The 25,662-nt window shown below is 40.2% G+C and overlaps 2 protein-coding genes across 4 annotated transcripts; one reads left to right on the plus strand and one right to left on the minus strand.

Moving 5' to 3' along the window:
• Window positions 1-4,741: 4,741 nt before the first annotated feature.
• LOC308393243 (gap junction gamma-1 protein-like) lies at window positions 4,742-12,768 on the plus strand. 3 transcript variants are annotated; one of them, XM_080876869.1, is made up of 5 exons: window positions 4,742-4,914; window positions 8,935-9,206; window positions 9,296-9,521; window positions 9,622-10,359; window positions 11,453-12,768. In XM_080876869.1, the coding sequence occupies exons 2-5, from the start codon at window positions 8,967-8,969 to the stop codon at window positions 11,464-11,466; spliced, it is 1,218 nt and encodes a 405-aa protein (XP_080732995.1). In that variant the 5' UTR covers window positions 4,742-4,914; window positions 8,935-8,966; the 3' UTR covers window positions 11,467-12,768. The 3 variants fall into 3 exon arrangements, with proteins under 3 accessions (XP_080732995.1, XP_080732997.1, XP_080732996.1); XM_080876871.1 differs by having other exon boundaries at window positions 4,744-4,914; window positions 9,622-10,299; XM_080876870.1 differs by lacking the exon at window positions 4,742-4,914 and adding an exon at window positions 4,982-5,125.
• Window positions 12,769-14,100: 1,332 nt separating this feature from the next.
• Window positions 14,101-19,177, minus strand: inha (inhibin subunit alpha; the record flags this gene model as incomplete). Its single annotated transcript, XM_080877625.1, has 2 exons — window positions 14,101-14,843; window positions 18,877-19,177. The coding sequence occupies 2 exons, from the start codon at window positions 19,175-19,177 to the stop codon at window positions 14,101-14,103; spliced, it is 1,044 nt and encodes a 347-aa protein (XP_080733751.1).
• Between the last annotated feature and the right edge of the window lie 6,485 nt (window positions 19,178-25,662).

Here is a 25,662-nt window from a genome sequence, read left to right on the forward strand (position 1 = left end):
GTTTATGTTATGTTTCCCGTTAGTCAGTTGAAGCCAAACTGTCGAGCTTGTTCCTGCAAAGCGAAGCTTACTGTGAGTCCAAACCAGAGGCCACCAGGCAAGGTAGGCAACTGCTGGGGGCCCTTGGCCCAGCAGACAACACATTTTTATAATTAACTGAGGAAAGTTATGAAATTTAGATTCAAAGAAATTTGGACGGGGCACTAGAAGTTACGCTAAGTTGTACTGAACTGTACATTATTGTGCTGGATGTGCAGTCTGGTGCACTTATTGTATTTTCTGTATTGTTAATGCAGACTTTGTGGTTTCATGGTGCTAAAATCTGTATTTTTTTTCATCATGTAAAACTCTAAATGGACAGTGCAGCCACAGTGCACATTAGTTTAATCATCTGTATTGGAACTATTACATCGCAGCTATCAAAAGAAAACAGTAAACACTATAGATTGAATGCTGTCTGTAGGCAGGAGCTCAACGTAGAGCTGCTATCCTTCCACACTGAAAGGAGTCAGTCGAGGGAGTTGAGATATAATTTAACTTGAACACCTCCTAGGCAAGTCGTCCTGGCCATGTCGCATGAGAAGGAGGCCACAGGACCCAGGACATGGAGAGATTAAATCTCTTAGCTGGCTTGGGAACTCTTCAATGTCCCCTTGGAAAAGCTGAAGGAGGTGGCTGGGGAGAAGGAGGACCTTTTTGCTTAGACTGCCACACTCACAAGCTAGACTTAAATAAGTGGCAGAAGAAGTGGATAAATGGGCAGATGGTAAACACCCAAGAAGACTGTTCAGAAGTTGAATTTGAGGAATTCTGTAAAACGTTTTAATGTTATTAACATGTTGTTATGAGTACCTTATACTATATCCCTTACTATATCACTGACTTATTTTCTGGCACCAGTAGCAAAAGAGAAAGATAAAGTGCTTACTCCAAAGGCTGATAATGCCACAGTATTGTTCCACATTTAATGTATTATATCGTAAGTGCACTCTACTCCAAAGACTCCTCCTTATGTTGTTATCCATGTTTCTTTTTTCGTTTCAGTTCAGTCAAAAAAAATTGATATTATTTATTTATTTAAACATTTCTAACATAAAGACGATAAAGTCGGAGTTTGGAGGGGTCCCCTGTTAGTATGTGCCCTGGGCCCCAGCAGACTGTGGAATCACCACTGGTTCAGGTTCAGCTCTGTGAAAGTTAACCACCTTCAAGGTACAATTTTTTTTTTTTTGGTGTTTTACATGTGCTGTGCACATGCTTGTTGAAGCACTGGACAAGCTTCAGTTGCAGCCACGTGGTCGAGGAACCCATCTCTCTCTCTCTCTCTCTCTCTCTCTCTCTCTCCCCCCCAATCCATCCAAAACCAGTGAAGAGCAGCAGGTTTAGCGTTCCTCCTATAAGTCTGATCTGATTCAAACAATAAACACCAACATATTTTGTGGTTGATTCCTTTTATTTACTTTTGTAATTTCAGGTGCAATTGCAGAGGCTGCATACCAGCAGAGATGCTTGCAGCTTAAGATGTTAAAATGTGTTCCCAGCTGATATATAGAAAGGTTACAGCTCCTCCTTTCCCAGTCCACAAATTAAAAAGAAGCAAAGCAATTAAAGCTCATTAGGACTGCAGCTTCAGTACAGATGGAATCTGCGGATTTCAAATAGCACTAACAATGTTAGCATTTGAACTGTACTGAAACAACTTGTGAGCTTATACTAAGGAGGTGTTGTTAGTTTGATTATAGTAATGAGTTTTCTAGTTCTTAAGCAGCTTCTTAATGGCTTATTAAAGAAAAAATAGCCTAGAAGGAAGCAAAGAAGAGAGGCACATAAAACATTTATGGTGAAGTTATACTGTACATCATTAATTCCACTTTATGGTTCTGATATGGCATCTGGGAGCATTTTGCCCACACTCACATTCCCATAATAAGCCATGCATTTCACATTTTTATTATCTTTCTCCATGTGGTAACCGTTTTCTGTCTCTGTTTCTCTGTAAACTCCTTTACAGTTCATTTTCTTCCTGAGGATCGGAGCCTCCTCCATCTTCTTTGCGAGGAAATACTGAAGACCCTTCTGCTTCTTTTTTCTTTCTGTTTTCTGTTTTTGGCTGACAATGTGGTGAAATTAATGATCCCAGAAAGTCAGCCTTGACTAACCCATGAGTCATAATGATTGCATGCTATGAATTTATGTCAGAAAGGTTTATATTTTGGGGAGGCAACAAAGCATCTGAGGCGGATACTTAATCACTGCCACAACTACGCAGGTGGGCTGAAATTAAAAGTGCTCTTTATTAGTACTGAGTCCCTCCCTTAATAAAGCTGTTAATATATTCTCTGCAGGGGTGTCAGCAGGAATTTTGAGTCCCGACAAAGACGTTGCCAACCCCTGTGATGAGTTTTTCGGAAACCGGCTAACTCCAGTGTCATTTTCTGCACGTCTTTTGTCATATTTTCTGCGATCTTGCATATATCCCATTCACTTTAAAAGGATAAAACGTGCAGGCGAATGAGTTCATGCCTCCCTAACACGATATTTGAACAGCAGATGAAAGCAGGGACAGGATAGTTAGTATGAAAGGGAGCTGGGATGGAGCCACGGCGCAGACATCTGGCTGGACTCGACTTCCCACAGGCTCCTCCAAACATTTCAGGTCCTCTGGTAAATCAGGAGCACTACAGCTGCACTGTGCATGACAGCAAGAAATCTGTTGTTTTGCCGAATGCTCGAGTCAACTAAATTCTTGGATGGTGGGCCTCCTCATGTAAAAGCTGCAGTCACGCAGTGCTCTGTCAGGCCAAACTGTGGTCCAGGAGGAGGATAATACAGGGGTCCTCAGCAGAAAGACAAACTATTACATTATGGTGGTGTTACACTCTGTGTGCTTTTGTTTTTGCATAAAACAAACAAGAACGTTTAGAGATAAGCAAGAATCGAACTGAAGAAATGTCTCAAGTGGTGTGTCTTTGGCCTTACTTAAAGGGGACCTTCCATGATTTTAAACAGCAAAAATCAGTAACAGTTGTCTAATCTTCCGTGACTCTCGGCGAGCTTTGAAGGCTTCTCGAAGTGATGTCATCTCAGACGAGAGTTTAGAAACCGCAGATACTGATCTTCGAACTGGACGTGAAGCTTTAAAGACGTGGGGCACTTATCAGGAAATGAGGGTCTGATGAGAGATGCTATCAAACTGTGTTATGGGAAGGGTTGGATCCAGCATCCAACATATCTCTGCCCCAGTTCTGACCTGTGCTAATCTGTCTCACGTGAGTCCTTTAAATGTGTGCCAGGTAATTAGAAACGCCTTTATGAAGGTCCATAAAGATTATAATGTTCCGATTAAAAGGATTGCTTTATTAATCATTTTATTTTTGACAGCTGCTTTACAAAAAGAAAAAAAAAAGTAAACTATGTCATAATTTTAACTTATGCCAAATACCTATGTAACTTAATTACAAAGATAAATAATTACGGTGATTCTATGGTGGCTCAGAGAGGAAAAATGCTGCCAATGCACATAAAACACAAAAGAAATAGGATTTTTTTTTTTTTGCAAAAGCTTAATAACAATAAAAATAATGATAATAATAATAATATAGAAAAAAATTAAGTGTTTCTGGGGACACAACTGCATGACCAGGACCAGACAGAAACCAAAACATGTGAAGGACACGCTTAAAAGAAATGAATCGTTCATTGATGTGGTGAGAAAGAAAAAGATGAAGGTAAAGTGTGTTTTAAACCCATGATCCATGTAATACTGTAGATACATGTTTGCTATTTGCTCTGTACTGTTAGCTTGTCACTTCCTCAGCTGGACTTGTAAAATTTGTCCTAAACCCCCCCCCCCCAAAAAAAAACAAAGTAAAACAGAAAAACAAAGTTGAAATCAAGTGATGTCTCTAAACAAGAAAAGACAGAACCTGAGATTATGAATTCAGCCAAAGCAGCAGCCGGGAGAATTTCATAGTTTGATCCAGGAGTTGAAGATGTATCATGGCTGCTTTTGGACATATTTCATGATGTCAGTGAGGCAGTTTGAAATCTTGTTCGCAGAGCTGGGACCACACCTGAGAGGCAGAGAAATGATTTCAGAGAGCCGATTGACCTGGAGCAGCATCTAGCTTTGTGCCTGAGGTAAAACTGTATTATTTTACCATTTCTATATCTCTGCATCATCGCATAGTCCTGTGCACACTTTGAGCTATGAGCACGCTTGTTACAAAATACATCAATCTGATTGGTCAGAAAATCAGAACAATTTAGCTTGGTTTAAAAAAAAAAAAAAAAAAAAAAGTATTGCTGTATTACTGTAAGGCCTTTACCTTTACATTGAGGCAACTCTTGTTGACATTTTGCATTAAGAATAGGCAAGTCCAAAAAATATTTTTAATGCACGAAATATTTGCACAGCCTTTCCAGAGAAATTCTTTTCTTGTAATTACTTTTTTTATAAACAGAATTTTTGGCATTTTTCGGCCTCCATACTAAGTGGCTGCCCTGTTGTGACATACCTTTCGTGTCCAGACAGCAGTTTATCCGGGACATTGCAAAGACCTATAGGATTCCCCTGGTTCTTCACCGTGAGGGCAGAACGGTAGTCGGGCAGCTCAGGTTTCAGGGGCCTCCTCTTGTTCTTGAATGGGGCCGAGTTACGTGGAGGAGGTGCAGCAGCAGCAGGAGGAGGAGGGAAGCAGGAGCCTGCAGGAGTCGCAGACCTCTCTTTCTTTTGTGCTCTCGTTCGGGACCCCAACACATGGGGTCAACGCGGGCTGAATGGCTTCATAGTGAAAGCTGCCTCGGACGCAGACGGTCGGCGTGAGAGAGCGAGCGCGCGCGCGCTAATTAGAAAAACGTGGTGAAGCAATTAAGCGCGAGGAGAGAAGCAGCGCGCCGATTGTAGTGCAGAAGGTGAGTGTTTGGTCTCGAGAAAAGTTAGTGTCGTTTGGTTTTCCTTTTGGAGTTTAGCTGAAGCCGACTGTGGTTTGTTTGTTTTTGTTTTTTTGTGTTTGGTACCCGAGAAGTTTGTTTATTATTTATTTTAAAGAGCAGGGTTTAGTCTAAATATACTGAGTAGGTCCGCGTGGCGAGTTCTGAAGCTGTGCGTGCCGGAGTGTCAGTGGTGAGTCTTCCTATATTCGTCAGTTTTTAAACTAAGGGGAAAAATTTAACACATGGAGACTTTGAATAACGTCACCATTAGTGCGGCTCGCAACATTGTGAGATCACACAGTGCAAGGAAAAAAGTTCTTATATGTAAATAGAAGTTTTTTTTAAGGGAGCAGTTCATGTGCTAATGGCTGTTTTGAACTTTCAGAAGTCAGACTCTGAACTTGATGGCTTCATCTTCTAAGAAGAAGAGGATTCTTGTTTCCCCACTGAAGCTTGGCAGGACTTAGTTTTCCTCCAGGAATGCCACAATTTCCAAAACAATTAAGTCTGACTCAGCAAAGCGTATTCGAAGCCTTCAACAGCTCCACCAAGGAGCTTTTAAACTTCCTTCCAGCTACACAAACCGACATCAATCATGTGCATTGACTCCATTTTCCACTTTAGATTTAATTTTTGTCCCTGCTCTCCTCAAAGTCAAACTATTGTAGACAGCAAAAAAAAAAAAAAGATGTGATTTGCATTTGCAGATGCTGGATGGTTCTCCTCCTGCTGCTCTGATTGTATCGGGAGTCCATGTGCCCTCTGTCTGCTCCCTGAACCCTAAGAATCCCAGCTTTCTGCTTTTGGTTAGGCAGGAATGTTAACTTTCCCTTTGTCCAGATCCCTTCCCCAAAAAAACTCTCCACAACCCACCCCACTCATAACTCCTGGAGAGCATAGTGACTCCTGAAGCAGAAAAGGGTTTAAACCACATGAGCAAATAAGCTACTGTTTTTGTTGTTGTTTGTATTTTTTTTTTTTGTTTTAAAGCAGACTTCAGTGCATTTGTGAGTCTGCACAAAATGCTCAAATTTACTTGAGCCAGATGCATGTTTGTCTTAGTCAAATGTATAGCTGAAAGGCGAATGTTTGGTTTCCTTGGTGTCTTTATCTGGAGGGGAGGGCAGTTTTACAGTGTGTTAACAAGGGGTGCTGTAAAGCCCCCTGAGATGAGTAAATTCTGTGCGTTTGCTGCTGTCTCAACTTATTTTTTTTTTCCCCCTCCCTGCTTCTTTTAGCTCAGCACCTCTAGAAACTCTTAATGGACCCTGAGCATTAGCACGAGCTGAACTCCCTTCTGGAGCAGTCCTGTGCAAAGTGAACAACAGCTGGAAACTCAAAACTATTCTGAGCCCGTGGCACAAAATTGCATTCCTCCTTTTTTTTCTCTTCTTTGTTGTTTTTCTTTTCGTCTTTTTTTTTTTTAATGTCACCATAGCTGTGATGACACAGTAAATTTTTCTTGTCATTCACCAAACACTCAGCAAAACTCACACATTTGTTTTCTGCAGCTTATTTTTCTTGAGGGGGAGTATGGGATGTTAGGAGATGGTGCAAGAGCACGCAAAGCATATTTATAAAAAAAAAAGTTTTTAAATGTGCGCACTTGTTTGGCATGTCTGCTTCGCCTTCGTAAATTCTGCTGGCTAGGTCACTGGCTTTTTCCAGGTGCTTGTTCAGGTGACTGATAAGCTTGGTTAGAAACTGATAGCAGGAATTCAGTGAGGTCAAACTGAAATCTCGGCTTCTGGCTTCTTGTTTTGTCTTTTCTTATTCTAATCAAAGGTTTTTCCTAATTACACTGAGATTAGATGTCCATTATTGGTCAGCCTGCTCGTGCCTTTCATTGCTTGAGATGCTTTTGGTCTGTGTGCGGTATTCTTTATATCAGGTCATGTCCTCAATACACACTTAGGCCAAACTGTTGCAATGCAAGAACAAGTTTCAGTGGAGGAAACCAAAGGCAGTGCTGCCCTGGGGGCGGAGGTTTAAAGGGATAAGTCTGCCTTGCTGAATGAATGCCAGAAAGAGGCTTTTAAATTTTAGCAGCAGCCTTTTCTCTCGTCCTCTGAGACCTCTTGGCTAATGTGCCATCTAAAGGTGGATTTTGTAACACTGCGTTGAGGGTAAAATGGATATCACCAGGCAACTGGACTTGTCTCTTGTTTTGTTTTGTTTTTTGTCTCTTTTGTCAGCTTTAGAAAACCAAGTGTACATTTCCCAGGGATGTGAGTGTGATGCCCCTTCTTTAGTAGATGAAGCTTGTAATTTTTTGTTTTCAAAATGTAATTCTAGATTCAGGGCGACGCTGTTGCAGTTCGAAATCTGAGGGGATGATTTCAGGGACCTACTGTCTGGAAGTTTTCATAGCTTTGGTGTGGCTTAGTCTCGTGAGACTAAGGCCTTAATTTTTTTTTTTTTTTTTTTTTTTTTTTTTTTTTTTGTGGGATATTTTTCCATTACGCAGGTCAGGCTCGGGCAAGTCACTCTAACCATTTTTCAGCGTCAGAAGGTGCCAGGGTTGGAAAAGAAGAATTTCAGAGGACTGGATGATGAACAATGCGTCTGAGTGTCAAATGCTAATCTGAGGAGACAAGCCTACAGATGCCTGTAATGGCTAAAGGCTGATGCTGTTGCAATGAGTCATGAAATGCTGCTTATTTTCTTTGCTACACCCTGTGGTCTAAAAGCGTAATTGTAAAGATGAGCAGTTCATAGAGTCCCTTTTTCTCATCCTCCTCCCCCTCTGTGTTGGTTTCAATCAAATGTGTTTTGAAATAAAGTTATGGTGGCATTTCTCTTTTACAGTGTGTCTGGTGCCCTGTTTGGTTAAAGAATACCCTCATCACAGACTAGACTGATCCAGGATGTGTTTTGAAACTGAGTTCAGTCAGGCTTTAGCCAGAATTGGAGGGGAAAAGCACAAAGCTAATCTTATCTTGATCAGTTATTAAACTGCTACATCAACTCTAAATGTTATTTCCAGCTGGCTGCTAAAGCTTACAGCCACTGCTGTAAGACTTTTTGCACATTACTTTTTGAGTATTTGCCGCACTTGAAGGAATTTAAAAGAATAGTTTCTGGTGCAGAGTTGGAGAGCAAATTCCTAGATCTAGTCACTGCTATAATATCATAATTCCTGCAGCCTGGAGCCACAGCAGGTCTCCTCAGAGCTAGCTGCAACTTGCCAGTTGCCTCTTTGATTCTGATTAAGCATCTCTAGCTTGGCGTGGCAGTGAGGTGTAGGAATGTTGGTTCTCGAAAATGCTGCTAGGGACTAGTGCACTCTGACCAACAAGACTGATTCGCATTTAAAGACTTGTATGTCTGACCTGGGTTTAAACCACCTGTATGGGCCTCGTGTTACTTGATACCAAATGTGTGGCTTTTGTTTATCTATTTATTTTTTAAGATTTGTTGTGGAGACTTTCTTGGAATACCTGCATTTCCAAATGCATGGTTTTAATCTTCTTTTGGGTGTGAAAGCTTATCATTTGGTTTCTTCTAGTGACTTTCGGTTGAAGTAATGCTTCAATATTTAACTTAATTGAATAAGAGCTCGAAATGTTTATTTTCTGTACATACAGAGGTCCTTTAACAAGGTTGTTCAAAGTCATCACACTGATTGAATGTTTTGTTTTTGTCCCCCCCCCAGCATACAAAACATCTGCTGTGGGCACTCAACAAGGCGTGCGTGCGTGTGTGTGTGTGTGTGTGTGTGTGTGTGTGTGTGTGTGTGTGTGTGTGTGTGTGTGTGTGGATTACATTTCTGTGGATCAGCCTATAATTATTCAGCTAATTGTTTCATACTTAATGATAAACATCTGCTGTATGACCATCTGTCCACAAAGGCTTCTTTTAGTTGCTGTGATCCTAAAATAAGACATGCATAAACCTCACAGATTCACAGGCTGCTGTTCTTGCTCACTTTGATTTTTATGAATGCAAAACGAAGTTTTCCCATCACTTCTCAGTCTCATGCTTTTGTTTTGAACCCAGAGCTAACTTAGTGGTCCGATCACCTTGGCACCATGAGTTGGAGCTTTCTAACCCGTCTGCTGGATGAGATATCCAACCACTCCACCTTCGTGGGGAAGGTCTGGCTGACTGTGCTCATCATCTTCCGCATTGTGCTGACGGCTGTTGGCGGCGAAACCATCTACTATGATGAACAGAGCAAATTTGTCTGCAACACACAGCAGCCTGGTTGTGAGAACGTGTGCTATGATGCATTTGCGCCGCTCTCACATGTCAGATTCTGGATCTTCCAGGTGAGCTCTAGCAAAAGAAGGCTGTCGGTGTTTATTTTACTCACACAAAACAGTACTGTTAATGTCAACATGCATACATTTACCTCCAGGTGATCATGATCACCACCCCAACCATAATGTACCTTGGATTTGCCATGCACAAGATCGCCCGCATGGAAGAGACGGACTTTCGGCCGGGCCCAAAGCGGAAGAAGAGAATACCAATCATCAAACGTGGGGCTGCGAGGGACTATGAAGAGGTAGAGGACAACGGAGAAGAAGACCCAATGATTGCTGAAGAGATTGAACCAGAAAAGACAGACAAAGCAGAACAAAGTAGGGCAGCAGTACGTCTTTCACAAAGCATCTTTAATGTTCTAATAGATTACAACCCCTACTTGATACTAAGTTGGCTTCTAATGTTTCTGTTTTCAAGGCTCAGAGAAAAAACATGATGGTCGCCGGCGGATCTTGCGTGACGGCCTGATGAAAGTCTATGTGTGCCAACTGCTGTGGCGCTCTGCCTTTGAGGTGGCCTTCCTTTTTGGGCAGTATATTCTTTACGGCTTCGAGGTGATTCCCTCCTATGTCTGCACTCGTTCTCCGTGCCCGCACACGGTGGACTGCTTTGTTTCCCGTCCCACGGAGAAGACGATCTTCCTTCTGGTGATGTACGTTGTGTCCTTTCTCTGCCTTCTCCTCACCATCCTGGAAATCATCCATTTGGGTATCGGCAGCATCCGTGACACTTTCCGCAGGCGGGCCACCCTCAACACACGCACCTCCCGTCCACCGGCCTCACGCTCCATGCCTACAGCTCCACCAGGATACCACGCCACCATGAAAAAGGAGAAAATGAAAGAGCTGAGGGACTTGCCAATGGGTGATTCTGGGCGAGAGAGTATTGGGGATGAGGGTCCCTCGTCCAGGGAGCTCGAGCGGTTGAGAAGACACCTGAGGCTGGCCCAGCAGCACCTGGACCTCGCCTACCAGGTGGATGAAGGAAGTCCTTCACGCAGCAGCAGCCCAGAGGTTAACACAGCTGCACAGACTGCTGCAGAGCAGAACCGTCTCAATTTTGCCCAGGAGAAGCAAGGAGAGGCGAGCGAGAAAGGTAAAGAAGACGCTCGGACCTCCATTCGACACACTGAATTTGACACAGATGAACCAGGAGGTAGAGTTCAGCCTTCAATAATCAAAACCAAATCATTTATTTATATAAAAAGCCAAACATTCAGCTAAATGTGGTTCAGGTTTCTCAAAAGTAAGAGTTTGCCACTCTTCTGTTTTGTATAACTGTAAATTAACATCATTTGGGTTTTGGACTGTTAAAAATTGAAGAAAATTATTTGCAGCTCTAAACCATGGAGAAAATATTTAGAAGAGGAGTATTGCCAGCATATAAAAGTATTTTTTCTATAAATAAATTAGGGCTGGAAGATGTGATTAATCAGCTAAAATCATAGACTCTGTGAAACATGTAGCCACAGTGACCTCACCCACTGGTTTGTGGGTTTGCATTTTGAAGCCTCAACTTTAGCTTTATGGCTGCTGCCATCTTGCTTGTCTTAAGACTGAAGTGACCATATTTGGGCAAGATGGTGGAGTGCTAAGGTATTAGCTAATGCTAGAGAGTTTGGTTGGAAAGCTGCACATGGAATCCAGTGGTGCATTGCCCAGTCCGGGTTAGCTTCTAAGTGACCTAGAGATACAATATTAGATTTTAACTTGGCAGACTGAAGCACAGATTATAACAGGCTGTGAGTACAGTTAACTGTACAAAGTAATTATTTACCAGGTGATTGCATCATTATGATGATGATGGCTGCCGACTACAGCCGTCTTCTTCCACCAAAGTGGTATTAAAACAATTAAGTAGTCCTATCATGACTTGGAATAGTGTGTGGGGTTTTTTTTTTTTAAATGGGCCTCAAGTGGCCATTAGAGGAACTGCAGTTATAGAGATCCAACCCTTCATTGTTGGCTTTCCATCATTTAGTTGTTTGAAATTTTGTCCAGTCAGCACTCTAAAATTCAAGGATGGCACTAACCTTAATATTTGGCACATGGAAACCAGAGAAGAATATTGAATCTTTCTACTTCCAGCCGATTATGTAAATACAGGCTTAACTTTGGACTTTATGTCAGATTTTTATTTATTTTTTGTGGTTTATTTCCTACTTTGGTTTGACCTAAAAACATCAGAAAAAATCTCAGTTTTAAGTGAACATGCATGCTTAATAATCTCTGGTCTCTTTATCTTCTAGGGATACATGCCTGAGCGTGCTTCCTGCCTCAAATGTCTGTCCTTTCATTCCTACTGGCCTTAAACACATGGGGGAAGCACATATGGGAATGCAGTCAGACCACTGAGGGAGACCAAAGTGTGTGTAATATGTGTGCGTGTGTTTGTGTGTGGGGATGAGAGAAATGTGCCTTTCAGTATTAGAGGTCAGTTGAAAACAAAGAAATGCTGACTGAGCGGTGTTGTGACAAATGGTTAATTTCCACGACTCTAAACTTGAAAGCTTGCCGACCTACATCCAAACTTTGACTGTGCCTTTGGCTAGACCTCGTCTACCCCATGTTCTTTCGTCATCTCTGTGTTTTGTTGCATTGCAATAACCTGTCCATTATAAGACCACGCAAGGATTATTGTAAGCTTCAGCTGAGTGTATTTTTTTTATTTTTTTTTGTTTGGTTCACAAGAGAGGCTTTTATTTTTTATTAATGTTTCTGAATGTTGATGTCTCACTTGGTTGAAGCTTATTGGTCTCAAATCTTAAACATGACCTTGCGTTATGTAATGTTTTTGAGTATGTGCAGAAGCTTGTTAAGTGGGGCTAAACCTGTAACTGGATGAGTCATCTTTAATTTAAATGTTGGGAATTATTGGTGTATTAGCCAGATAATTCCACTTCAGAAATGTTTGACAGAAAGATTTTTTTTTTCTATTTCTTTTCGAAGCCTATTTACCCAAATCAGCCAAAAATATTTACCTGGGAAATGCTTGAATTCTTTAATCAACAGGAACCGTTCCACACATTTCCAACAATCATCTTTGTACAATCATTTTACCGGCCTTTATTTAAGTTTTTTTTTTTTTTTGACCAAACGTTGTAGGCTAGTGACATTTGTGTAGAAGGAAGTGTTGTCATGCAAATACCACCTCAGCATTTCAATGTTAATCCTTTCCTAAATTATGTTCTAAAACAAATATTTAGTGTTCGTTGGGGCAGAAAGTTGGAAAATTCACTTTTTGTGGTTTTTCATGCTAACTGGCTAGAAACATCTGTTTTCTGGGGCACTGTCAAACATGTAATTCCACCCTTGTCTTTACAAATTTACATTCTTCTTTAGTGAGACATATTTTCCGTCCTTGACATGCAACCTCTTTCTCCTTCTCCTTCGTGCTGAAACACGGATACCTTTGTGCATCCCGGGAAAGAAGGAGGAAGAAAAGCCAAGCTGAGGAAAGGATGACAGTTTGCTGACGCACAGCCTGGTGCCATGTAAACATGTAATCTTCAACTCACCGTGAGATTCCTTCCTTCCTTTTTTTTTTTTTTTTTTTTTTTGTGTTCAGTAGCTTTCAGTATTCATACAGTTGAAACGTTTTCATAGTTGGTTTTATATCCTGGAGAACAAAGTGCGGATCGCCAAAGAACTGTTGCTGTATTCTTATAATCATCTCACTTCCAGTTTTGCTACTTATTTCGAGGTACGACATTCAATTTTTGAGTATAGTACTTTTTTTTTCTATTGCAAGTTTTGTAGTTATTGTAACTGTAGAGATTATTTTGTCTTCAGAGTAAATAAATATATTTGAAATCGTTTACTCCTGTCCTTGATTTGATTTATTTATTTATTTTTAATAATTGTTTAAACCTGTGGTTGAATTGCAGTCTGCTCAATATGTATTAACATGTTAATTTATCAATTAAAATGAAAATTTATTGGATTGTAAAAACGAGTGACATCTGTTAGTTACCCTGACATCTACAGGGTCAGTCATACTGTTTAAGGTAAAATGATGGGTTTTAAAGTAGGCCTACTATGCCCTCCAGAGGAATAATCAAGTAATGGTTAAAAGGGGTTTAAATGAGCTCAAACTATTTCACTATGTCACTTTGGTTTATTATTATAATAATAATAATAATAATAATAATCTTCTTTCAGTGGCCCAATAAGGGAAGAACCCAATTTTCCCCTTGATTTAGTCGTTAAATTGGTCAATTGGGGGTTCTGGATTAATTCAGCAAGCAAAGCAAACATATCGACCAAGTCCTCATCAGGTATGAATTGAGTTTTAAGCAATGTATCTAAAATGCCAAATTTATGCATACATATCCAAAAAAATTGGTATAGCAAATATGCGACTAAGTTATGTGGAAAGGAACAGATGTATAGAACTCAATAGATAAATTAAACAAGGAAATTTTAACAAATTTTAATTTTAAGTTGATCGTGTCATTGGCCATTTTTACAATGTTCAATTTATTTAATTTACGGCAGTAAGGACTTTAATTGATGGTTAAAGTGTTCCTAGAAAAAGTATCTTAAATTTTATTGACTTTAATTTTTAGCACATGTAGAACTATATCTTACACTTCCTTGTATGACTGTGTGTTGAATATTGATGTGAGGTACACTAAGCAGTACCAGTGAAAGGGTGAAAACAACACATTAAACAAACAAAACCCGCTAAATAACACTTTAATCAAGGTTAACATATAAAGTACAATCTGTTTTGAGGCTTATGTAGCACACACCCAAACTAGAGAACAATCAGGACAGAATTGTAAGTGAATAAGACAAAATCAAGTTTAATAAGAGCAGTAATCAAATTTCAACTGTGACTTGTAAGTAAACTGAAATCTTTTATTTGGGTGAACTGGCCTTTAAGGTCTGATGTTCAGATACATGTACACTCTTCAGGTATAATGTTAGGCAAGGTCTCATACTTGAATGAGTATCCACCATCAGATGTCGTGGTGATCCTCAGGGACCTCATGGTCCCCGGGACGGGAGCGCAACACTGAGTGATCCCCAACATTGCAGTGGTTAGATCCCCACCCGAGCAGTTTCCGTGACAGTAGTAAAACGTCAGCACTTTCGGATGGACGATCCAGTTGTCCCACCCTAGCTCCTCAAAGCTGATGTCGATCTCTGCTCGGTGGCAGTCGCTGTGTAGAGGCCTTTCCTGAGAGGGCCGCTGCAGAAGATAGATGGCAGAGGGAGACCAAGGAATGGTCACTGCTGCATTGCGGGGTGACCGGGAAGGTCCACGAGGTTGAACATGGAGGTGAAGAAAGGGCATCTTGTCTGGTTCTCCTGCGTGGCACTGACAGGCTGGACAGTGGACCTGAAGAAGAAAGGGGCCTTTGGCGACAAGGGCCAGCAGGTTCTGATCCAGATGGTAGGTGGTCCATCCATCAGAGCTTGAATTTGATGGAGCCTCCGCTGCCTGGAGTCGTTCTAGTGCTGTGGTTACAATGAAAAGCTGGGCGGAGGAGTTAGCTGTGACTGCTTCGCCTGCAAAGAACCAGAAGTGGGCTGATGTGACTACAGTGTCCTGGCTGTTGATGGAGGGCTGGAAGTAATATGTCATATGTCTGTTTGCAGTTTCTCCCTGAGCTGAGTCCGATTTGGTGCAGTCTACAGGGAGACATCAGATTAAAAAAAACAAACAAACATCTGTTAGCCTACTTAACACTTTCTTTCATCTCTAAGCACAAAGTGAAATTCTTCACAGTGAACAGCGGTGATGAAGATGTGTACATCACAGCACAGTCACTTAAGAAGGCACTTGGCTGAGTGACGAAACGTTTCTCCCACTGAAAACGCTACGTCCAGATGAACAGAACCAACTTTTGGTGATTTACTTACCTGGATGACTGAGCATGCATCAGGACACTGACAGGTATGATTACTAATTTGGATCCAGCATGAACTTCTTTCAACCTGAGAGGACACTAACAAGTTTATTTCAGCCCAGTATAAGGTTATTCTTTGACAGTTAAGTTAAACCCCAAATTACACATGCCCCATCTACACACATTTATTTAAAAAATTGTTTTCTACTTGCCTTTTATTATTTAAAAAACTGCATTGTGTTGGCTTTGTTTCTTTCCTACATGTAGTTAATGTGTCTAAACATGAGTTAAGTTTATAAAAATTAAGTGTTGCAGATAAAGTACACATCTCTGCCAGTTTACTGCAACATAACTACAGTGGGGCAAAAAAGTATTTAGTCAGCCACCGATTGTGCAAGTTCCCCCACTTAAAATGATGACAGAGGTCAGTAATTTGCACCAGCGGTACACTTCAACTGTGAGAGACAGAATGTGAAAAAAAAATCCATGAATCCACATGGTAGGATTTGTAAAGAATTTATTCGTAAATCAGGGTGGAAAATAAGTATTTGGTCACCTCAAACAAGGAAAATCTCTGGCTCTCACAGACCTGTAACGTCTTCTGTAAGAAGCTTTTCTGTCCCCCACTCGTTACCTGTATGAATGGCACCTGTTTGAACTCATCATCTGTATAAAAGACACCTGTCCACAGCCTCAAACAGTCAGACTCCAAACTCCGCCATGGCCAAGACCAAAGAGCTTTCGAAGGACACCAGGAAAAGTATTGTAGACCTGCACCAGACTGGGAAGAGTGAATCTACAATAGGCAAGCAGCTTGGTGTGAAAAAATCAACTGTGGGAGCAATCATCAGAAAATGGAAGACATACAAGACCACTGATAATCTCCCTCGATCTGGGGCTCCACGCAAGATCTCATCCCGTGGGGTCAAAATGATCATGAGAACGGTGAGCAAAGATCCCAGAACCACACGGGGGGACCTGGTGAATGACCTGCAGAGAGCTGGGTCCAAAGTAACAAAGGTCACCATCAGTAACACACTACAACGGCAGGGAATCAAATCCCGCAGTGCCAGACGTGTTCCGCTGCTGAAGCCAGTGCATGTCCAGGCCCGTCTGAAGTTTGCCAGAGAGCACATGGATGATACAGCAGAGGATTGGGAGAATGTCATGTGGTCAGATGAAACCAAAGTAGAACTTTTTGGTATAAACTCAACTCGTCGTGTTTGGAGGAAGAAGAATACTGAGTTGCATCCCAAGAACACCATACCTACTGTGAAGCATGGGGGTGGAAACATCATGCTATGGGGCTGTTTTTCTGCCAAGGGGACAGGACGACTGATCCGTGTTAAGGGCAGAATGAATGGGGCCATGTATCGTGAGATTTTGAGCCAAAACCTCCTTCCATCAGTGAGAACTTTGAAGATGAAACGAGGCTGGGTCTTCCAACATGACAATGATCCAAAACACACCGCCCGGGCAACAAAGGAGTGGCTCCGTAAGAAGCATTTGAAAGTCCTGGAGTGGCCTAGCCAGTCTCCAGACCTCAACCCCATAGAAAATCTGTGGCGGGAGTTGAAAGTCCGTGTTGCTCGGCGACAGCCCCAAAACATCACTGCTCTCGAGAAGATCTGCATGGAGGAATGGGCCAAAATACCAGCTACTGTGTGTGCAAACCTGGTAAAGACCTATAGTAAACGTTTGACCTCTGTTATTGCCAACAAAGGTTATGTTACAAAGTATTGAGTTGTATTTTTGTTATTGACCAAATACTTATTTTCCACCCTGATTTACGAATAAATTCTTTACAAATCCTACCATGTGGATTCATGGATTTTTTTTTTTCACATTCTGTCTCTCACAGTTGAAGTGTACCTCTGGTGCAAATTACTGACCTCTGTCATCATTTTAAGTGGGGGAACTTGCACAATCGGTGGCTGACTAAATACTTTTTTGCCCCACTGTATAAGTAAGGCTGCATTACAATATGCAGCACTGAAATTTAAGCATTGTCACCACCTAGGAGGTTGTGTTTTTAGTAGTGTTTGTGTGCATGCATGCCATTATGTTTGTAAAAACAATGGCTCAAACAGTTGAATGAATTCTGATAAAACTTTGCAGGAGTGTAAAGTGGGATCATGTTAACAATCCATTAAAATTTGGCTTAAATGCACCATTGTCTTCAAGGTCAGCTTAATGATTTATTGGTTGAAAATTGATAAAAAGCCTTATGACTTGATAACTATGATTCTTACAAGTGTGGTGTGTCAACACATACCTCTCACAGACCTCTCCTTTAAGGTCAAGTTTGATTGATCTGAAGGTCAAAGTGTTAATAATGCTAACAAGAACCATTTAAAATGACAAGAGGTTTTCACTCTGACCAAACTTACTGATATGATACTATGGTAAGTACTGTAAGAAATACCGTCCAGGGAGTGAGCCACCTCGGCAGACAGCACTTCAGGGCGAGTGCCATTAGTTCCATTACATTTTAGAGAAGGCAAATATATTTAAAACTAATGTCTCTGAGGTTGCAACTCACACTATAACAGTGATGGATAAACAGCACTGGCAAACTTTTTTTTTTCCCCCAAAAATCCCATATTTATTAATGGAAACTTTAGAGCCAACAATCCGTTTCACCCTTTTTTTGAGGTGTTCTATTTTATTTTCAATTAGACAAGAATTATCATTAAAGGTGATCAGGTGTGTTCAAAGGTTACCAAAATAAATCGACTTTTAATTCACATACAAAGAATGATATAACATAAAGCTTGAGGAACTTCAGTGAAGGTGATGAATATCAGTAGATCAGGTTAATTTTAAACAACTTACTTTTGTGTGTATTTTGTGAGTTTTTGAAACTTTTATACACTCTATGTTGGTTGTAACAGAGAGTGTATAAAAGACAGATGGTGCTGCCACCATGGGGTGAAAAGAGAACATTACACATTATTGATTCTGTTTGTGGCAGCGGGCCAGAACTAATACGTTTTAAGGAAGGAGCGAGGGGACATATAAAATCTGATTTAGTGCCATGATTGGCCCGGGACAGACTTTGGACATCGCCCTGTCTAAGGACATAAAGACTAAATCACATATCTGTCTACCTAACTATTAATTGTTTTATTTGGAACATGTAAATATACCTAAAATAGCAGAATACATTGTCTGAGAAGCTTCTTCAGTTCTCCTCAGAACTGAAGAAGCTTCTCGGATGAGAGGTGAAACGTCTTCAAATAACTTAAAGATGTCCAGATGCTTTTCTTTCCAAGCTCCTTAGAGAGCAGAATACATTGTAAATAGGAAAATAAAACAAAGTTAATATGCTGAGTTGTTGTGAATGTCTCTATATTTTACACAATTTAGATGCTTGGAAAGGAGTAGGATGAAGTTTACACTTATTTGATCCCACCACCCTTAATACTATTACATAATTTTGATTATTCAGTGTATCTTATTATCGTACTACCTGGCATTTGGATAGATGCAATTCTGCTGCGCATCATTTTGTTTTTACTACTAATACAAATGTATATTAATGGATGTTAAAAGAAGTAAAAATATGTATAACCATCTATAATATACAAATAATAAACTTTGCAAGGAAATTTTGCAGAAAAATTTTGCAAATAATGGCATCCTTATGGTTTTCATTTAGAATAAGATCTATTAAAACTTAAAGTCAAAATGTATCCGTATACTGTTTTATTTGTAAGAGTAAGAGGACATTTGACCTGTTGATCGATTTAAAGACCCGTGTGGAGTTTTAGACTCACTCCACTCAAACAGATAAGTGCAAAAGAATTTCTCACCTGAACCCGGGAACAGAATTATTTGCGATGATTCCTGGTTCGGACGGGTTTGAGGATTAACCCATGATGTTCTGCTTGTCCTGTGGGCCCTCTGGTGCACGTGCCTCGTATCAGGAGGTACCCTGTCTGCATCGGGACCTTGCAGCGTGCTCAGAGGGGGTTCTTCGAGCCCGAGACCTTCCAGAACCCGTACTTTGAACCAGGATAGCACAGCCCCACGGGACAGCTCCTCACCCATGCAAGCTTGAATTATACCATGGATGCAAAGAGGACCCAGGATGAGGACAGTACAGGACACCATGACTATATATCTTGAAACTCTTGATGAGAGGGGGAAAAAAAATCCTTAAAGTAGGCGCAACAATTTTTACAGCTTCAGAGTCTGCCTTGTTTGTCTGGTTACCTCTAGAAAATGGATTCCCTCCTGTTGCTTTCCCTGTTTTCTAACATATTTGTTTTGTCTCTGCGTGCTATCTGCCTCTGAGGGAAGTCTGTGAAGTAAGGCATTCTGCTGGTGAAACAAATGGAAGATAAAGAGTGACCTTGACGGATTGGATGTTACACACAGTAACAGGGGAATGTGTCTCTGTCTGCTTCTTTGTCCTACTCAGTTGTTTCTGGGTAGATTGGTTTACTTTAATCTTCAGCATACAGATAAAAACATATAAATGCCACAAATATATAAACTTCTCCTTTTTTATTTGATGTGAATTAAATTTAGGCATCTGTCAAGACATTCCTCCTCTCAGATTTCTGTATGCTTCCATGTTGCACACTCTTACACACACACACACACACACACACACACACACACACACACACACACACACACACACACACACACACACACACACACACACACACACACACACACACAAAAGCAGTAATACATTTTGAAATGATAGGAAGGAAATTGGAAATCCTTTCAAAATTAGGAATAAATCTACCTGTGATCACTAAATCTGTAGTCTGGCATTAAGCTGAACACACACAGCTGTCAAAAACAAAATGCCTTTGTCTGCGCCTCTTTATCTGACTGACCTTGAATCCCTGTCTGGGAAAATGTTTTCCGTGGTTTAGGTTTGAGGAGAATTTACAGTGGGGCAAAAAAGTATTTAGTCAGCCACCGATTGTGCAAGTTCCCCCACCTAAAATGATGACAGAGGTCAGTAATTTGCACCAGAGGTACACTTCAACTGTGAGAGACAGAATGTGAAAAAAAAAAATCCATGAATCCACATGGTAGGATTTGTAAAGAATTTATTCGTAAATCAGGGTGGAAAATAAGTATTTGGTCAGTAACAAAAATACAACTCAATACTTTGTAACATAACCTTTGTTGGCAATAACAGAGGTCAAACGTTTACTATAGGTCTTTACCAGGTTTGCACACACAGTAGCTGGTATTTTGGCCCATTCCTCCATGCAGATCTTCTCGAGAGCAGTGATGTTTTGGGGCTGTCGCCGAGCAACACAGACTTTCAACTCCCGCCACAGATTTTCTATGGGGTTGAGGTCTGGAGACTGGCTAGGCCACTCCAGGACTTTCAAATGCTTCTTACGGAGCCACGCCTTTGTTGCCCGGGCGGTGTGTTTTGGATCATTGTCATGTTGGAAGACCCAGCCTCGTTTCATCTTCAAAGTTCTCACTGATGGAAGGAGGTTTTGGCTCAAAATCTCACGATACATGGCCCCATTCATTCTGTCCTTAACACGGATCAGTCGTCCTGTCCCCTTGGCAGAAAAACAGCCCCATAGCATGATGTTTCCACCCCCATGCTTCACAGTAGGTATGGTGTTCTTGGGATGCAACTCAGTATTCTTCTTCCTCCAAACACGACGAGTTGAGTTTATACCAAAAAGTTCTACTTTGGTTTCATCTGACCACATGACATTCTCCCAATCCTCTGCTGTATCATCCATGTGCTCTCTGGCAAACTTCAGACGGGCCTGGACATGCACTGGCTTCAGCAGCGGAACACGTCTGGCACTGCGGGATTTGATTCCCTGCCGTTGTAGTGTGTTACTGATGGTGACCTTTGTTACTTTGGTCCCAGCTCTCTGCAGGTCATTCACCAGGTCCCCCCGTGTGGTTCTGGGATCTTTGCTCACCGTTCTCATGATCATTTTGACCCCACGGGATGAGATCTTGCGTGGAGCCCCAGATCGAGGGAGATTATCAGTGGTCTTGTATGTCTTCCATTTTCTGATGATTGCTCCCACAGTTGATTTTTTCACACCAAGCTGCTTGCCTATTGTAGATTCACTCTTCCCAGTCTGGTGCAGGTCTACAATACTTTTCCTGGTGTCCTTCGAAAGCTCTTTGGTCTTGGCCATGGCGGAGTTTGGAGTCTGACTGTTTGAGGCTGTGGACAGGTGTCTTTTATACAGATGATGAGTTCAAACAGGTGCCATTCATACAGGTAATGAGTGGGGGACAGAAAAGCTTCTTACAGAAGACGTTACAGGTCTGTGAGAGCCAGAGATTTTCCATGTTTGAGGTGACCAAATACTTATTTTCCACCCTAATTTACGAATAAATTCTTTACAAATCCTACCATGTGGATTCATGGATGTTTTTTTTCACATTCTGTCTCTCACAGTTGAAGTGTACCTCTGGTGCAAATTACTGACCTCTGTCATCATTTTAAGTGGGGGAACTTGCACAATCGGTGGCTGACTAAATACTTTTTTGCCCCACTGTATAACCTTTAAACAGGCCTAAAAGCACATTTTCACAGTAGTTTTCTTTTAAAATAGGCATATTTGATCATATATGATCCAGGCGATTGATATATGCATTTTTTGTCTGTTTGTTTTGTTGGTTTTTCTTTTTTTGCCCTTTGTCACCGTCCCTCTTCCCCGCAGTTTTTCTTTCCCTCTTTCTTTCTCCCTTTTCTTTCCCCCAGTCAAGTCTGTCCCGTGTGTAGTAAGTGAAAATAAAATAAACAATAAAGGCAAGGCCGGGATGGTCCATTTGGTAAAGTAATTCCATTAGGCATCTTTCTTTGCCTTTAGACAATAATTCTGATGGCAAAAGAACCAAACAGGACAGGCGGAAAAAATAGATAAATAAAATAAATAAATAAAAATTAAATAAATAAAATAAATAAATAAAAATTAAATAAATAAAATAGGCATATTTTCAATCAGTAAAGCTTTTATTTTGAGCAAATGTTAAGATGTGAAAGTACAACCAAATCCGTGAAATGATGAATAGAATGAAAACCCATCCTAGCCCACCGAGGAGCTTTAAGAGTAGTTCACCTCAAACTCGTGGACTTAATCCTGAAGCAGGAGAGATCTTTTTTCAACAAACTTTTAAAATAAGCAATAAGGGAAAATTCAAGAAAAGAGTTTTCCACAAAGTCTTGCAGAAATGGCAGATATCTGACATAGTGCATTGCTAGGTGGGTATAAAAAGGATCAAACTTTTCCCACTGCTTTATCCGTTTGAAAATCAGCTTCTATGTGTTTTTGGGATCATTGTCCACACTCAAATATTTCCAAGTTTCAACTGTCTATCTGCTGATTTGAGTTGAAGATTGTAGCATTGTCTTAACACACGCTTGAATGTTCCACAACAGGGAGCTGTCAAAATGTCTGCTTTTATAGAGGAGCTCACACTTGCTGATGGTCATAAAGGTGAACATAAATGGGCACTTTGACATCAACATTACGATGTAGTCACAAAACATAGAAGGAAAGGACAGCCTTGATTTAGCAGATTTTTCCAGGTTTAGAAGCTCAACTTTGGTTTTCTGTCTTCTTTCAGGTGAAGGACTAGATATATGTGGGACCTTCAGATTGTTCCTGCCTCTGAGACTCTCTGGGATGATATAAAACCAGACTGGATGTTAAAAACATTTGTCACATGCTCAAGAGTATGTAAGGAGAGATTAATCAAAGCTTAACTTTCAGTTTTTGCAGCAGAAGATGGTAGGAAATATTTGGATGTATTTAAGAGAATATTCATTTATTCAGTAGTGTTAGTTTACATTGGCAGTTTGAGCTCCATAATTTTAACAGTTATAAATTAAAGATAGAGCTGAAATGAACAATTACTTTTATTATCTACTGTTTCCTTCATTTAATTATTTTTTAATACAACAAAAAGATAAAAGAAAGAAGAAGAAAAAAGATATTTGATACATACATACATATGTATATATATGCACATACATATATATATATATATAGAGAGAGAGAGAGCGAGAGAGAGAGAGAGACAGATTTTTTTTGGTAATCTTGAATCTCGTGTTCACAGTACAAAAAACAAAAAACTTCATTTTACTTCTCTTGGTTTCTGAACACCTATTCTTTCCAATTTGCTTTGGCACTTACACACTGGTTTGTTAACATGTGACGTCAAGACTCATCAGCAAGTGTTTGTTAAAAAAAACAAATAAACGTTTCTTTGTGTGTCTGTTAGTAATGAAAGAGTAGTGGCTGACTCTCAGCTGATAATGAATTTGTCTGTGAATGAAAGCATTGACGGCCAACATGGAGACAGAACCTATGATTTAGCATTAATAAGATATGCAGTTATACAACATGAACATATTCTGTGTTTCAAAAGGTGGTGGTATGAAACACATTACTTCATTAAAAAAAACAAACCCTAGTATGGGCATTGAACTCATGCCCTGTTAACACCATATGATAACAATCTGAGCTTAGTGGCATACTGGGATTACTTTTTTCAACTTGAGAAAAATGTGTGCTTATCCAGAAATATTTCAGTTGGTACCAATGAAAACAACCATTAAATGGATAAACCCAAATCTTGGATGCTCCATTTTGCCTACTAATCAGAAGATAGCTGTGTAGTTCATTCAACGAGTAATGTGGATGAAACAATTGAGAATGGTATACTTATACAGCTATTGTTGTATTGCTGAGTCAGCTGGGATAAGTAAAGAATGGGGGGAATTTTATGTTAAGTTTTTCTTAATATAACCACTGTAACCTTTTGACTTTTTCTACTGAAACATTATGTATGAAAAGCATAATTATGTTTACTTAATAGCCATTAATTAATTAGAGGTTGCACTATCATTCTCAGGCATAAAAGAAGTCCTAAACCTAGCATCCTCTTCTGTCACACCAACTCTCTGCATGTCCGGTATCCAGGAATGTACTCTGTGATCTTTGTCTTTTCTTCCTGCCTGGCAGCGCCATCTTCAATATCCTTTATCCCTCTATAGTTACTACAGTTCTGCATATTACACTTGCTGCAAATCAGTACCAGTACACTTCATCTCCTTTTCTCAGACATTCTCCCTCTCCAAGATTGTGTTCAACCACCTGGCCAAAAACTCCACTACCCTCTCTCCACAGGTATGTCATCTGTACACTCTTCATCCGCTTCATAGCTGTCCACATTTTCTCTTCTCTACACCTTTAATCCAAGAAGGGACATTAAAATGTGAGGAATAATAAATACAAAAAGTGTGAGAAGGCTTTTAAAATGTGTGGCTACAAGATCTTTCAAAGTATTGGCATATCTGCATTGACAAGATTTGGGCCTTTGATGTAGCCTGGTGTTATAATACTGCTAAGTTACCAAATAATCACTGCCACTCATCTAAGCAGGAAAAAGTTGCCACACCTACACTGAAGATCAGATAGAAAGATGAGGAAAAGAGGGAACCGTAATGAGAGACAGGAACCAATGAAAACAAAAACAATATTGGTCTAAAGAACACAGACTACAGGCATTGGAAAACAGAAAGCTTCTGGCATCAAAAATCTGTTCTACTTCTTTCAGTTTCTCTACATTCATATGTAGAGAAACCACCAATTAGGCTTGGATTCATTAAAACATGTTGTGCAGCAGTGTTGCTCAAACTGAACTCTTTACCTTGCACTATTATAAACATTTGTGTGTTATATGAATATTTATTATTGTAGAGTCTTTACCTTACAAATAAACGCATCTTGAGGAAACTTGATGTGAATTGGGGCTATATATTTTTTACCCCCAGCATTTTCAAGCTCTTGTAATTACTTAATCCACATGAAATTTTCAAAGCAGAAAAAATAAAAACTTTGTGGCACATTTTTTTGCTATAACAGCATGAATATCAGTTTTTATATCTATGACCCAGAGGAACATAATTTTGCACCGTTACCTTGGAGGACCTCTTTCTGATAATTCACTAACAACCCCCCCCAAAAGTCAGTAAACTTAAGTAAAGGCTCATACCAACCATGTGGCAAAGTTCAAAATATGTTATAGCATGTGGAATGTCCCTCTTTTTTAACCTACAGTTCGATTGCAGGTTCATTCTGTGTAAATAAGCGGACTAGGAAAATATTCATATTATGACGGTTATGTTTTGCATGGTTTACTTTAATATACTAAAATTATTGTCCAAAAAAGTAAAAAAAGAAAATCCTGAAGGTAAACAGCCAGGCAAGACTCCAGAAATCAAGCTACAACTCGTACTCATAATCCTGCTAATTAACATTTACGCCCCCCCACCCCCCCCCACCCCCCCCCCACACACACACACACAAAAGCAGTAATACATTTTGAAATGACAGGAAGTAAATTGGAAATACTTTCAAAGTTAGGAATAAATCTACCTGTGATCACTAAATCTGTAGTCTGGCATTAAGCTGAATACTGGGTTTCAAATGTCTCAAGATCAGTCTGTTTCATGAGGCTATATTTGTTTCATACCTTTTATTATTGTTATTAGTAGTATTATTAATTATAAAGCCATAAATGTTGTGTATTAAGTCCTTAACATTTTTAAAGACAATAGGAAGAGCTTAGTA

The sequence above is a fragment of the Rhamphochromis sp. 'chilingali' genome (genome assembly GCF_963969265.1).
Source record: "Rhamphochromis sp. 'chilingali' genome assembly, chromosome: 3".
NCBI lineage: Eukaryota > Metazoa > Chordata > Actinopteri > Cichliformes > Cichlidae > Rhamphochromis > Rhamphochromis sp. 'chilingali'.